Source organism: Strix uralensis, unplaced genomic scaffold, assembly GCF_047716275.1.
Source record: "Strix uralensis isolate ZFMK-TIS-50842 unplaced genomic scaffold, bStrUra1 scaffold_292, whole genome shotgun sequence".
Taxonomy (NCBI): domain Eukaryota; kingdom Metazoa; phylum Chordata; class Aves; order Strigiformes; family Strigidae; genus Strix; species Strix uralensis.
In genome coordinates this window covers 28771-42085 of record NW_027436887.1, presented here as the reverse complement: position 1 = coordinate 42085, position 13315 = coordinate 28771, and the positions used below count along the sequence as shown (strand labels likewise).

The following is a 13315-nucleotide window of genomic DNA, read 5'->3' as shown; positions in this document are numbered from 1 at the left end:
CCTCTTCTTCCTCCTCCTTCTCCTCCTCTTCCTCCTGTTCCTCTTCTTCCTCCTCCTCCTTCTCCTCTCCCTCCTCCTCCTCTCCTCTTCCTTCTCTCCTCTTCCTCCTCCTCTTCTTCCTCCTCCTCCTCTTCTTCCTCCTCCTCCTCCTCTTCTTCCTCCTCCTCCTCTCCTCCTCCTCTTCCTCCTCTCCTCTTCCTCTTCCTCCTCCTCTTCCTCTCCCTCCTCCTCCTCCTCTTCTTCCTCCTCCTCCTCTTCTTCCTCCTCCTCCTCTCTCCCTCCTCCTCTTCCTCCTCCTCCTCTCCTCTTCCTCCTCCTCTCCTCTTCCTCTTCTCCTCTTCCTCTCCCTCCTCCTCCTCTTCTTCCTCCTCCTCCTCTTCTCCCTTCTCCTTCTCCTCTCCCTCCTCCTCTTCCTCCTCCTCCTCCTCTCCTCTTCCTCTTCCTCCTCTTCCTCCTCCTCCTCCTCTCCTCTTCCTCCTCTCCTCTTCCTCCTCTTCCTCCTCTCCTCTTCCTCCTCTTCCTCCTCCTCCTCCTCCTCTTCCTCTTCCTCCTCCTCCTCCTCTCCCCTCGTTGGGCCTCTCTCAGCTCAAATCCCCCGCAGGGAAACTGAGGCACATCCCCCCCCATACCTGGCTTCTCTCCCACCACCTCCACCACGCGGGCCTGGCTCTCGTCCCCAACAGGCTGCAGGAAAAGGGGGTGTCAGGGGGTGTGTGTTGGGGGGGGGGGGGATGCAGTGAACCCCCCCAAACTCACCGCCTCGGGGTGGGTGCGGTTGGGGAGCTGCAGGGCCTTGAGGTAGAAGCGCTCGTCCAGGGCGGCCTCCTCGGCCACCAGCGCCTGCAGCTGGGCCCGGATCTGGCGGCCGCGGGCTCGTAGGGCTGCGTAGGCGGGGAGCTGTGGGGAGAAGAGTTGGGGGGGGGGGGGAGGGAACCCCCCCCAGCACCCCCCGCATGGGAGCAGGGACCCCCCCTTCCCCACCCCCCTCCATGTCCCTACCGCCTCCGTCGTCTCCTTGTCATGGGCTGCCTGCGGGGGAGAGCGGGTGGGATGTGGGTGGGGGGACGGGGTGGGGGGAAAAGGGGAAACAGGGGGGTCCCAGGGGGGTCCTGGGTGGGGGTCTCACCATCAGGGCCCGCACGCCCTGGGCCACTTGCCCCTTCTCGGCCTCCAAGCGGGCGATGGTGGCCCGCACCTCCCCCAGCCGGGACTCGGTCTGGACCTGGGGGGGTGGGGGGTGTCGGGGGCGTGGCTACAGATGGACACGCCCCCTCCCGCAAACAAGCCCCGCCCCATCCTGACCCACGGCCCTTCAGCAGAGCACCCAGCTCCTCCGCGAGCCACGCCCCTTCCCGCTCAGCCCCGCCCTCACCCCAGGCCACGCCCATCCCCTGACCCCACCCACTACGAGGCCCCGCCCATCCCTGTGACCACGCTCACTGAGAGGTCCCGTCCATCCCATGACCCCGCCCACTGGGAAGCCCCGCCCCTTCCCATTCATCCAACCGGCCGCCCCCTCCCCGCAGGCTCCACCCCGAGGCCGCCCCCACTTCGGTGCCGCCGTTCCCCGCCCCTCCCCGGACAGACACACCCCCTCCCCCCGCTGCCCCCGTTCCCGCCCCTCCCCGGACAGACCCGCCCCCACCGGTGACGCCGTTCCCGCCCCTCCCGCGGCCCCGCCCCGCTCACGATCTGCCGCAGGTCGCCCCCCCGCAGCGGCCCCCGCCGCCGCTCCAGCTCGTGCTCGCTCAGCGCCGCCACGTCCAGCTGCGGCCGCGCGCTCAGGCCCTCGCGCACGTGCTCGTACAAACGGCTCCGCCCCAGCCCGGCCCCGGCCCCGCCCCCCGCCCCGCGACACCCCCGCGCCGCCGCCGCCGCCCCCCGCCGCGCCGCCGAGAGCGCCCTGGGCGCCGCCATCTTGGACGCCGGCGTGGGGCTGACGGGCGTCACGTGAGCGGAAGGGGCGGGGCGAAGCGCGACCGCGCCCACCCGAGCGCTCTGGCCACGCCCCCCGCACGGCTCCAACCCCGAGCGCCGTCCAGTGTCCCCCGGGCCCCGTCCCAGTGTCGCCAGACTCCGCCCCCCGTGCCCCTAGGTCCTCCCAGATCCCTCCTCTGGCCCCTACTGGTGTTCTCAGATCCCCCAGTGCTCCCAGACCCCTCCCAGTGCCCCCCCATCCTCCCAGATCCCTCCTCCAGCCCCTACCAGTGTCCTCAGATCTCCCCCAGTGCCCCTTCCCAGCGCACTCGGCTCCCCCCAGTACCCCCAGACCCCTTCCCAGTGTCACCAGACCTCCCCTAGTGCCCCCAGGCCCCTTCCCAGGGTTCTTCAACCCCTTTTCAATGCCCCCAGGTCACTCCCAGATCCCTCCTCTGGCCCCTACCAGTGCCCTCAGACCCCAGTGCGCCTTCCCAGTGCCCCCAGCTCTCCCCCAGTTCCCTAGGCCCCTTCCTGGTGTCCCCAGGTCCACTGCCAGGCCCCTTCCTAGTGGTGCCACACCCACCCCCCGTGTCCCCAGGTCCCCTCCAAGTCCCTTCTGTGTTCCAAAACCTATTCCCAGTGCCTCCAGGCTCTCCCAGGGGCCCCCCAGGCCCCTTCCCAGCACCCCCAGCTTCCCCCCCCATTCCCTAGGCCCCTTCCCAGTGTCTCCAGGTCCCCCCCAGTGCCCCTTCCCAGTGTCCCCAGGTCCCTCCACTCTCCCAAGTCCCTCCCCCGCCCCTACCCAGGGCTCTCAGAACCGCCCCCCCCCGTGTTCCAAAACCTATTCCCAGTGCCTCCAGGCCCTCCCAGGGGCCCCTCCGGCCCCTTCCCAGTGCCCCCAGCACCACTCCACAGCACTTCCAGCACGGCAACAGCTTTTAATGGGTGCAGCGAAGGAAGAGCCACCGGCACGGCGCGTCCCCACGCCAAGGGGACGCCGTGCTCTCTCCCCCCCCCCCCCCCCCGCCCCTCACTTCTTCTTCTGGACGTGGGCGCAGTCGTACTTGCCCCCGCACGATGGTGAGCTTCACCCCCGGCAGGTCCTGGGTGCGGCCGCCCTGCACCAGCACGACGTGGTGCTCCTGCAGGTTGTGGCCCTCCCCGGGGATGAAGCACACCACCTCCTTGCCGTTGCTCAGCCGCACCCGCGCGCACTTGCGGTTGGCTGAGTTGGGTTTCTTGGGCTTCCGGATCAAGTTCTTGATCACCACCCCCTTAATCTGGGGGCGGCCGAAGGTAGCCCCTAACTTGGGAGGGGGCCGTTTGAACCGGCCCTGCCGGTGCATCTGGTTCAGGGTGGCCATGCCGCTGGTCGGCTGCAGGCACCGGGGCACCGGGAGCGCGCCGGCAGCTGCGGAGGAGGATAAAGAGAGGGGTCAGCGCCCGCGGGCGGCTGGGGAGGGGAGGGGAGGGGAGGGGAGGGGGGGGGGGCGGGATACGCACCGCAGCCGCTCAGCGAGGCCGCGGCCCTCAGCAGAGCGCGGAGCGGCATCATCCGGGCCGGCAGCACCGCGACCCTGAGGGGGAAACGCCCGGTTAGCGCTGCCCGGGAGGCGGCAGCCGCGTCCCGAGCCCGCACCGGAGACCGGCAGGGGGAAGGCATCGCCGCGCTCACCTCACACCGCCGCCATGTTAGCGCGCCACCACCTCCCCTTGCCGGCTTCCCGCCGCGCAGCGCTCTGATTGGGCAGCGAGAACGCAAATCTCCTACTCGTCGCTCTGTGATTGGCTATATTCCTCTTTACCCGCCCCTGACCGGGACGGCTCCTACGGGTCCGCGGCGGGGTCAAACGCTGTGCGGAGCCCCGCGCTCCACGCACGAAGCCCCGCCCCTAAGGGGCGGTGCCTGTTGCCGGGGGAACGCGGGCAGGGCGGGTGCCCGGATGCGGTTCGATCGCAACATGGCGGCGGCCGAGTGAGCCCGAGGGGGCAGCGGCAGCGCCGGGCCCGTCGTGAGGGGTGAGCCCCGGCTCATGGTGGGGGGTGAGGGCGTGAGGGGGACGTGGAGGGGTCTGAGGGGAAGGGGAGGCTGGAGGGGGACCGGGGGGGCTCAGGGGTGGGGGACTTTGGGGGTCCGAGAGGGTGAGGGGGGGGGCTGGCTGTGGGGAAGCAGGGTGCTGGGGGGATTTTGGGGGGCCTGAGGGGAAAGGGGGGGGTTTGGCTGCGTGGGGAAGGTGGTGTGAGGGGTTGGGGGTCCTGGGGAAGGGGGACGGGGGGGTGCCCTGGGGGGGGAAGGCTGGGGGGTGTGTGGGAGTGAGGGAGTTGGTGGGGTGTAGGGGGGTGTCTGGGGGGAAGGGGAGCGCGGGAGGGTGTGGAGCTGAGTTTGGGGGGCTCCTGAGGAGCTGGGTGGGAGCTGGGAGCAGAAGGACAAGGGAGGGTTTTGGGGGGAAAAGCGGCAAAATTGGGGAGGGGGGGGTATCAGGCCTGCCTGAACCCTCGGGGCCGGGGTGGCAGGAGGCCTGGAGGGGAGCGCAGGTGGCTTGAGCCGGGGCGTGGAGAGGAGCCCTGGAATTTGGGGCGAGGCCGAGGGAAGGGTAGGGATGGGGCTCTGCCTTCCTCCGAACCCTCCCTGGCCTAAAAATAGTCAAAATTGTGGGTTATGGGGTATTGCACCGTGCTGGGGATCAGGGAACCTTACGGAAGTCTCTTGTTCTCGTGCAGTGTCTTTCACCGGAGGATCCTGGCATGCTTAGCTGAGTTGGAAAAGAGTTTTCTCTTCCTCACAGGTAGGAAACAGAGACAAAGTCATTTGCTGGGAGAAGCCCTTTCACCCCAGGGCTCCCGTCACCGCACGTCGCTCTTCAAAAGTCCTTATTCTGTGCGTGTGCTTTGCGATCCGATATCGGAGAAGGGTCTTTCTGTGCCAGAGTGTGTCTGATGCTCTTCCCCGAGCGCAGGAGGAAGGAGGATTGGGAGAAACGCGATCGCCGTCGTGATTAGGTTCTGGTAGAAATGCTGTCGGAGCCCTCTGCCGCTGTCTGGGTGTGGAAAACGGGTCAGTCCTCTCGCTAACATCCTGGCTGAGCGGGAGCGGGTTGCAGGAAGCACGGGAAAACATCCAAGAATTGCGTTTTTGGTGTCTTTTATCTGCACGCTCAGTTCTGTGTGGTTTCGTGCACCCATCAGCGTTCACAGGACGCTTCTCCCCCCGGTAGCGAGGCGGGTTAACGGTCGGTTGAGCTGCAGAGCCCTGGGGTGGATCTTTCCGGGGTCTCAGGTGTTCAGAGGCAGCCAGGCGCCGTCACACAGGAGCTCGGGACTGCTCTAACCGCCCTGTTGGATGCCAAACCCTTCAAAAACGGGATTTTGCCCCAGTTTTGGCACCTCAGGAGGAGGGTGAGACTGGAAACCGCAGTCTCCTGACTCCTCTGTGGTGCTCCCTTGGCCGTAAAGGTGGGGCAGCGGTGCCGCAACGGCCAAAACTCTGCCTGCGTAAGGTGTTACTGGGGACAGCGAATGTCCGGCGCAGGTGTGATTTTTGGGCTGTGAAATTACTAATTTGTGTAAACTCATTTCCCTGTGCCCGCGCGTTCGCTCGATTGAAGGTATCTGCAGCTGGACGTAAGCGCCCCGCGCTTCGTTTTCTGCGTGTTCCCGGCGCCGGCGGTGGTTTGTTTGTTGAAGGGAGATAAGGACAAAACGGGGGAAGTTTTAAGATTAGGTTTTTTGTTGCGCTTTCACTGTAATTTACTGAGTTTTGCAGCAATTAACCGGGTGGGCTGCAGGGCCGTGGCGGGACCCTGACAACGCCGTACACGGTGGGCTCGTAAATCACTGCAAATTGGATTTATTGGGAATACGCAGCTGCGGAGCGCGGCGGTGGGGATGCAACGGACCTTAGGAGAGCTGTGGAAAAAAAAAAATGAAGGTTTTAAATAAAGCCCTAAAGTTTGAACAGTGGCCAAAGAATGAGCTGCTGGCTGCCAGTACAAACATTAACTAATCCTGGCAGCCTTTTAAGGCAAGTATCTTTAGTTTTGGTGAAGAAGGAAACCTGTTAGATGTATGGTTTGTCCCCGGCGCAGGTTGAGGGAGGTTTTCTGGGAAATGCTGATAAATGCTACGTAGAAACGGGACTTTTAAACGCGGTACCCGGCGAGGGCGTAACGTGAGGCTGCGCGGAGTCGTTTAACCACCCCTAGAAAGATCCTTCTGAAACCTCCTGGCTCTGCTGAGGTTCCCAAATAAAGGTAATTAATCAGAACGCGTTTGGGCGTTGTCATAGCAGCAGAAGTTTCCAGGGAAGGTGCCGGCGGGGTAACGACGGCTCAGGTTGCGTTTCACCTCCACCGAGTGGAAACTTCGCTGCTGCTCCCCCTCCCGTGACGTTCTGGGTGCCCAGATATTTTCTGGATAGCCGTTATCTTTATTCCCATTTGCGGAGGTGATGTTTATTTTCCCAGCGCTTATCAAATCTGCCAGAAGGAAGCAGTCTTTATAAAAATTAAAAAAAAAAAAAAAAAGTCACAGGGTTTTGCTCCGAACTGTTCCACACGCTTTGCGGCCGCGTTGGTGACTCGTTTATTGACGTGGGGGCTCGGCGATGGCGTGTCCGTCTCCGTTTAAAAGGTGGGAATTTCGCTGCTGACGCCTCGGTAATCGCTGTTGGCCTCGCCAGGGGCCCTGCCGTGCATGAGGAAGAGGAGGAGGAGGAGATCGGATCGGGAAGGGTTTGGGAAGGGGCAGCCCCGGAGCGCGGCCGCGGAATGGCGCTGCGACGCGTTCTTCGCCTTGCGGGCTCGGATCTCCCCGCGCTTCACTTTTCTGATGAATAATTGAGGAATTGGTGGGCGTTTGGCGGAGGGGGTGGGAGGGGAGGAAGCGTAATCTGATGGTTCCACCTTACGTAGAGCTTTCGCGGCCGATTTGGTGCTGCTGGAGAAGAAACGGTTCCCTCCGACCAGCGGCAGGACGTTTTCCTTTCCGTGCTCGCATTCTGGCGTGGAAAAGAGCAGCCTTTATCTCCCCGAATCCGGAGGGAATTCCCGAAACCACGCTGCCAATTTCCGTGTCCTTTTCCCAGCTGAAAGGAGCGTCTGGAAAAGAAGGAACGGGGCCGACGTGCCCGCGGGTCCCGGCCGAGATCGCTGGCTGCGGGGCCGCGTCCTCGGCGCTCGGAGGGAACGACGCGTCCCCTGGAGTCCCGCCTGGCTCAGGGAGAAATCCCAGGGATGTTTCCAGGGCTTCTCGGCAGCCTAATCACCGCCACGTCGTTTTTATTTAATTAAACCCAATTTCTCCTGAGCTTAGGGGAGGAAGGGAGGAATATTTGCCATCTGCCTCGCGGATCGAGCCGCGGTAGGTTTAGCGTTCGCGGGGCACAGGCACAGCTCACGTTTCCAAACCAGTTTCCTGAAGGATTTGCTCTTTCTGTAGATTCTGATTAATTGGCAATTGGATCATTTTTGATTAATTTTTGATTAACTCTTCAGCCCCTCACGAGCTCTTTCTGCAGCTTTAAACCAAACCCTTCAAAGCTTTTTCTCCCTGAGTACATGATTCAGGGCGTGAGGTTCTCGCTTGGTTTTCGGACACTCGTTGCAGACAGACGATGTTTAATTAACGATTATTTTCTCTAATAAAGTTGGACGTAATGAAAGCGTAATTCTTCTGAACTGTGCTCGCTCTGCTCTTCCTTTCCCCATGTCGTGCACTTACACGGTGCAAATAAGCTATAATTTCTGTAAATGATGTAAGGGGCTAATTAAAGGTTTTACTCAACTAATCAGCTTGCACTTTAATTAGCACCAAATGGTAATTGCTTGCTGAAACATAAATTGACTTCTCGGCTGCCTCTTACGGGAGCATCCAGCTTGCTCAGGCGGGGGCTGTCAGAAAAGGGGGCACCGGGTTGCTCTGCCTGTGTCGAGGGAGCCCGGCTTCGTTAACCCCCACGCCAGCGCCGATGTTAACGAGTCATTGCCAAAGCCGTAAACTCCTGCTCCGTCTGGGCAGGCGGCATCCAATTGGCTCGTTAAATCTCTTGGCCTGACGAAGCGGGGAGCGTCGGCTGGCGCGGTACCCGCTCTGAGTCTTTATTTCCCTGTTTTCTTGCACAAAGCCGACTCGGCTACTTGCCTGGGAGCCAGTGGCTGCTTGCCCGCCGCGTTGTGTGAACGTGACGGTGGTTTTTTTACCGTCGGTAATGCCACGTCGGGGCCTTTCCAGCCAGCGGAGGGGGAGCTGAGCGCCGCTCGCTCTCCGAATACGCCTCCAAATCACCTCCTGGCACCGACATCCCGTCGCCGTGCCGCAGCCTCCCGGCTCGGCGAGAACACGTGTCGTTAATTCGCCGTGTGGGGCGGGGGGGGGAAGAGCTGGGGATGGCCGTGTCAGTCCCGGTTCAGCATTCTTGGCGTGCCTCGCTCCCCTCACCCCGCAGCTCCTGGCTCGGAGGAAACCTTACGCTGCAAAAAAAAAAAAAAAAAAAAAAAAGGCTGAGCCCAGCCAGAAATTCACACTCCACGGAGCATATTTGGGGCCGGTGATGTCCAAGAGTTGTGCCAAAAGGCGCCGGTCACCATCCGCGTCGCCGTGACGAAGCACGACTGTCCCCAGCGAGCACACGGAGGTACACGAGGGCTCTGAAGCGTCTCCGTCTCGTTAGCGCTGAAGGGGAGGCCTTGGGTTTTGTGCTTGGGATTGTGGGGGGCGTCTTGTCTTTTTTTTTTTTATTTTTTTTTTTTCCTCCCTGAAACAAATATTTCAGCTGATTAAAATGTTCTCGCCTCTGAGGCGACTCCTGCGGAAGAGCCGCTGCGGCGGCAGGTGGATTTAACGGGCGCTCGGGTACGGCTCCGTGCTCCTGGATCTCCCGGAGCTTCCTAACGATCTTTCGCTAACGAAGAGCGGCGCGGTGATGCGGTTTTGCCGGAAGAGGCAGCTTCCCTGCTTTTTTCCAGTGCCTTCCCCACCGGGAGTGGCCGCGGTGTCGGATCGGTGGAGGATGGCGGCGAGAAGAGGCAGTTGCCCGCCCCGCATCTTTCTTACTCAATAAGGATTTTTAAGCCCAAACGTGTTTCGAAGGACAATCCGCTGCCAGGTTGCGTTAAAATCATCATTACAAGGAATTCCCCTCCGAGGCTGCCGGGATGGCGAGACTGCTGGGGTTACCTGGTCTCAATAAATAAATCGGGTTTCGTCACAAGCCCAGGATTGAGCCTTTTTTTCATTTATTTTTTTCTTTTTACCCATTGTTGAGCAGCTGGAGCATCGGAATTAAATAAACGGGGGAACCTTGGGTGGTTTTTTTTTTTACTTCCCCAGTGGTTTAACGCCTTGTTCAGCTCTTTGGAATACAGATATCGGCAAGTTCCTCTCCTCCACCCTTGACCAGAGGGATCTTCTGCGTGCGGAGGAACCTGTTTGTCCTGGCCAGGATAGGTGGGAGGAGAAGATGCCGCATAGAAACTGCGAGATTCTTTTTCCTCCTTCTGTAAATCAGTTTGGAACTTTCCTCTTGCAGTCACGCTCGAGGGGTTGACGGGGGGGAGTCGCAGCCGGGACAGCTCCGTGGCTGAGCTGGCACTTGTTCCTCATCCCCTGGCCCAAAACAGCCCAGTTTTCCCAGGTTTTCCACACCAGCTCTTAAATTGTTCCCGCTTCCAGAACAGACAGCCCAGTTTGCGTTTTGTGACGTCCTTTTAATTAAAAGCACCCGCTTTCTGTATTGCCAGCTCCCTCTGGTAGGATGGAGTTTTATTTTGGGATCTTTTAGGCTGGATTTTGCTGGAGAATTGTCGCTGCTGTTCAAAAAGTGGCGCTTTCACCCGACGCTGCTTTGCTGGGAAAGCAGCTGTGCGCGGAGCCAGTCCTTAGGGCCGAGCTGCTGGGGCTCTTTGCTAATTAAACCCGACGTATGTACCCAAATGCAGATTTAGATCTCGGCTCTGGGATCTTATAGGCTGGATTTTGTTGGAGAATTATGGTTGCTGTTCAAAAAGTGGCGCTTTCACCCGACACTGCTTTGCTGGGAAAGCAGCTGTGCGCGGAGCCGGTCCTTGGGGCCGAGCTGCTGGGGCTCTTTGCTAATTAAACCCGACGTATGTACCCAAACGCAGATTTAGATCTCGGCTCTGGGATCTTTTAGGCTGGATTTTGCTGGAGAATTGTCGCCGCTGTTCAAAAAGTGGCGCTTTCACCCGACGCTGCTTTGCTGGGAAAGCAGCTGTGCGCGGAGCCGGTCCTTGGGGCCGAGCTGCTGGGGCTCTTTGCTAATTAAACCCGACGTATGTACCCAAACGCAGATTTAGATCTCGGCTCTGGGATCTTTTAGGCTGGATTTTGCTGGAGAATTGTCGCCGCTGTTCAAAAAGTGGCGCTTTCACCCGACGCTGCTTTGCTGGGAAAGCAGCTGTGCGCGGAGCCGGTCCTTGGTTCGTGACGTCCTTTTAATTAAAAGCACCCGCTTTCTGTATTGCCAGCTCCCTCTGGTAGGATGGAGTTTTATTTTGGGATCTTTTAGGCTGGATTTTGCTGGAGAATTGTCGCTGCTGTTCAAAAAGTGGCACTTTAGCCCAACGCTGCTTTGCTGGTCCTTGCGGCTGAGCTGCCGGGGCTCTTTGCTAATTAAACCCGACGTACGTACCCAAGCGCAGATTTAGATCTTGGCTCTGGGCCCTTGTTTGTGCTCCTGACTGGCGTAGGTGTAGGTCTGTGGGGTTTTGAGGAAGGATTTTTGGGTCAGGACAGCAGCTCACAACTGGCAGATCTGGGCTCGAGCGTTCCCAGTCCTCCAGGTCCACGCGGGGACGTCAGGTCCAGACTAAAACCCGGGCGTGTGGAAGGTGCCGAGGTGGCTCCAGCGGGCCGCACGCCTCCGCTGCCTCCCAGGGGTTCAGCACACCATCCCCGAGCTCCGTGCGTCCCTCCTGGCTCACTCCCTGTTTAATTTCTACGCTAATTATTTTCTGGTGCCCTGGGGTGCAGTCCTCTCGCCCTTCCCACAGCCGTCAGGCGCCGGAGCGCTCCCGCTCGGAGATTAAACGGAGACTTTCCAAACGTCCGCCAGCTCGGGGAAAAACGCTGGTTGAATGTCACAGTGGGGAAGGCGGAGGGGGTTTTGTGTGATAATCCTGCATCGAAGGGTCGCCTGGCAAAGCGGAGAAGTGCCAGAGGATCCATCTGGGTCCGGAGCTAATTTTGGAAAACGATTTCCCAAAGCGCCTCGAGATTTCATCTCCCGTCTGTGCGTGTGCGCAGCTAATTCTGCTTTAAAGGGAGAAATTCGGTCCGTGGCGCTTCTGCTGGTATCTCTGGAAACCGAGATAAGGGTAATTGGAGCTCGTGCTTCCAGGCACAAATTATGTCTGCGGGGAAAGGGAGGATCGGCCCGATTCTGGTGCAATATTGTGCCGCGGTTTTTTAGGGGAGAGTTTCTGGGTGGCTTGATCTGATGGCGGGGGGCGGGGGGGGGGACAGGGCTTGCCTGATATCAGGCTTCAGGGAATAAAATAAAATATAAACTCTTCAGATAATATAAAATATTCAGGTAAAATTCAGCGTTAGCTGATTCAAAGCTGGTGGATTTGACTTTTGGGTGGAGCACACCAAAACCCAGGTGCACCCCGTTTATTTTTTCTACAAAATATTCGACAGTTTTGGGAAAATCCCATCCCTTTCATTATTGTTTCTTCCTCTCACACTGTTTTTTTCGAGCGCGGTAGCTGGTTGCATGAAGGACACGAATCCTTTTGCGAAGCTTCCCGGCGGCAGCAGCGACTGCTGTTCTCTAGCACCTCTTCTCCCAAGACCTCGGAGCTCTTCATAATCATCTTCCGCTCCGAGAAGCTGATATTATCCTGCTCCACTGAAGGGGAAACTGAAGTGCCCGGAGGTGACTCACTCCTTGTTGCAGAGCGAGTCAGGAGAAGAGCCCGAAACAGCCTCCCAGAAACCTGCCTTTTGGCATTAAAGCGGGACAAGGGCTTGAGTCGCGGGAGGGCGGCGACTCCGGAGTGGATAGGAAAAGGCAAAAATTCAAATTAATTTCTCACTCGAAGCCGAAGCTTTCCGCCACGCGGCAAAGGCCTCGCTAGGCTGGTTTTTGTGAGTGCTGGTAACCGTTTCGGACCTGGCGTTGCTTTGCCGCTGCTCTGTGGCGCATCAGATGTGGATGGAAATAACGAGGCTTCGTGTTTGCGCAGCTCTGAAACAATATTTTGATTTTCTGGCTTTAACCCTCGCTCCACCGACGCTGGGCTTTGCCAAGATAATTACTCTCTTTCCCAGCAAAATCCTTTGGTATCGAGGCAATTGTACCAGTAGAAATAAATGGGGAGATTTATCCAAATGCGAAATAACCCCTTGGAAGCTCCCCTGTGTTTTCTAGCAGGTAGCGCCCTGCTTTTGAATCGCGAGGTGTCTGTGCAAAGAGCCACCCCCAAATTCACCCAGCGGCGTCGCGGAGTCAAACCGGTCGCTCGCTGTCGCAAGCTCTGCTGAACCCAAACTGATTTATTCCTTCCAAACAACCCCAGCAAAGCAACCTCCTGCAATTGTTTTCCTTCCCGTCGGGTGAGCGACAGGATTAAGGTTTAACCTCTCTCCGCCTGGGCTGGAGGTGGCTTCGGAGGGAGCTCGGCAGGCACTTGCCTTCCCTCCCCGCAAGCCCCGGCTTGTCGAGGTCCGCAGGCTCCTGCACCTGAAACTTCTGCGCAAGCATTTTTCCCCGCGCTCGGGGTGGGAGCGGCGATGTCTCACCGTGGGATGCCGCTGAGCTCCGCAGCGGGGCTCACGTAGCCGCGGCCCCGCTCAGTGCCACCGACTCAGTATCCAGCCCCCCGACCTCTTGACACATCGGATTCACTTTTTTTTTTCCCCCCCCGTACGGTCGGAGCCATCTCGCGGTGGTGGGACGGCGCCGGGGGGGGGTCCTGCTTGGCAGCCCGGTGCCCCCCAGCAGGACGGAGGAGACGTGGCCTCGCGAGAGGCTCCTCTCTGGCAGCAGGTCGAGCTCAAACGCCGCCGGAGTCGCAGGGACGGACATGGGTTGAGCAGAGCTTTGATGTACCGGTGCCCTGTGCCGCTGCGTCCCGCAGGCCGGAAGTTTTGCTTTGGGACAACAGGATTAAAGAAAATTAATCCCCTTTGATCGAGCTTTTGAGGCTGCGTTTGAGGAGGTGCGTTGCCTCTGAAACCAGGAGGATCCTTGCAGGGGTTACTAACTACTTCAGATGCTTTGAATTCCAGGATTCCTCTCCTGGTGTGTTGTCTGCTGGGGGGATATCGCGTTCGTTTAAGGCGTAATCCATCGTTTAACCCACCCTGGGTACCGCGCCGTCTGCCCGCACCGCCAGCCTCGACCGGGTCCCCATTTCTCCCGCTCATCCTCCTC

At 59.6% G+C, this 13315-nt stretch overlaps 2 protein-coding genes across 3 annotated transcripts in view; both read right to left on the bottom strand.

The window, feature by feature from the left end:
* SARS2 (seryl-tRNA synthetase 2, mitochondrial) overlaps nucleotides 1–1917 on the bottom strand; it is a 5909-nt gene extending 3992 nt beyond the window's left edge. For both annotated transcript variants that reach the window (XM_074857740.1, XM_074857741.1), the window contains exons 1-5: nucleotides 1690–1917; nucleotides 1127–1222; nucleotides 1000–1029; nucleotides 757–897; nucleotides 630–684 (exon numbers count right to left, since the gene is read on the bottom strand). In XM_074857740.1, coding sequence (XP_074713841.1) covers nucleotides 630–684; nucleotides 757–897; nucleotides 1000–1029; nucleotides 1127–1222; nucleotides 1690–1917 — 550 coding nt within the window. The remainder of the gene's footprint in view (nucleotides 1–629; nucleotides 685–756; nucleotides 898–999; nucleotides 1030–1126; nucleotides 1223–1689) is intronic.
* A 921-nt stretch (nucleotides 1918–2838) lies between these two features.
* MRPS12 (mitochondrial ribosomal protein S12) lies at nucleotides 2839–3735 on the bottom strand. The gene is given in 4 exon segments (XM_074857730.1): nucleotides 2839–2989; nucleotides 2991–3331; nucleotides 3424–3497; nucleotides 3596–3735. Coding segments are annotated over 3 exon segments (432 nt in total). The 5' UTR covers nucleotides 3476–3497; nucleotides 3596–3735; the 3' UTR covers nucleotides 2839–2950.
* Between the last annotated feature and the right edge of the window lie 9580 nt (nucleotides 3736–13315).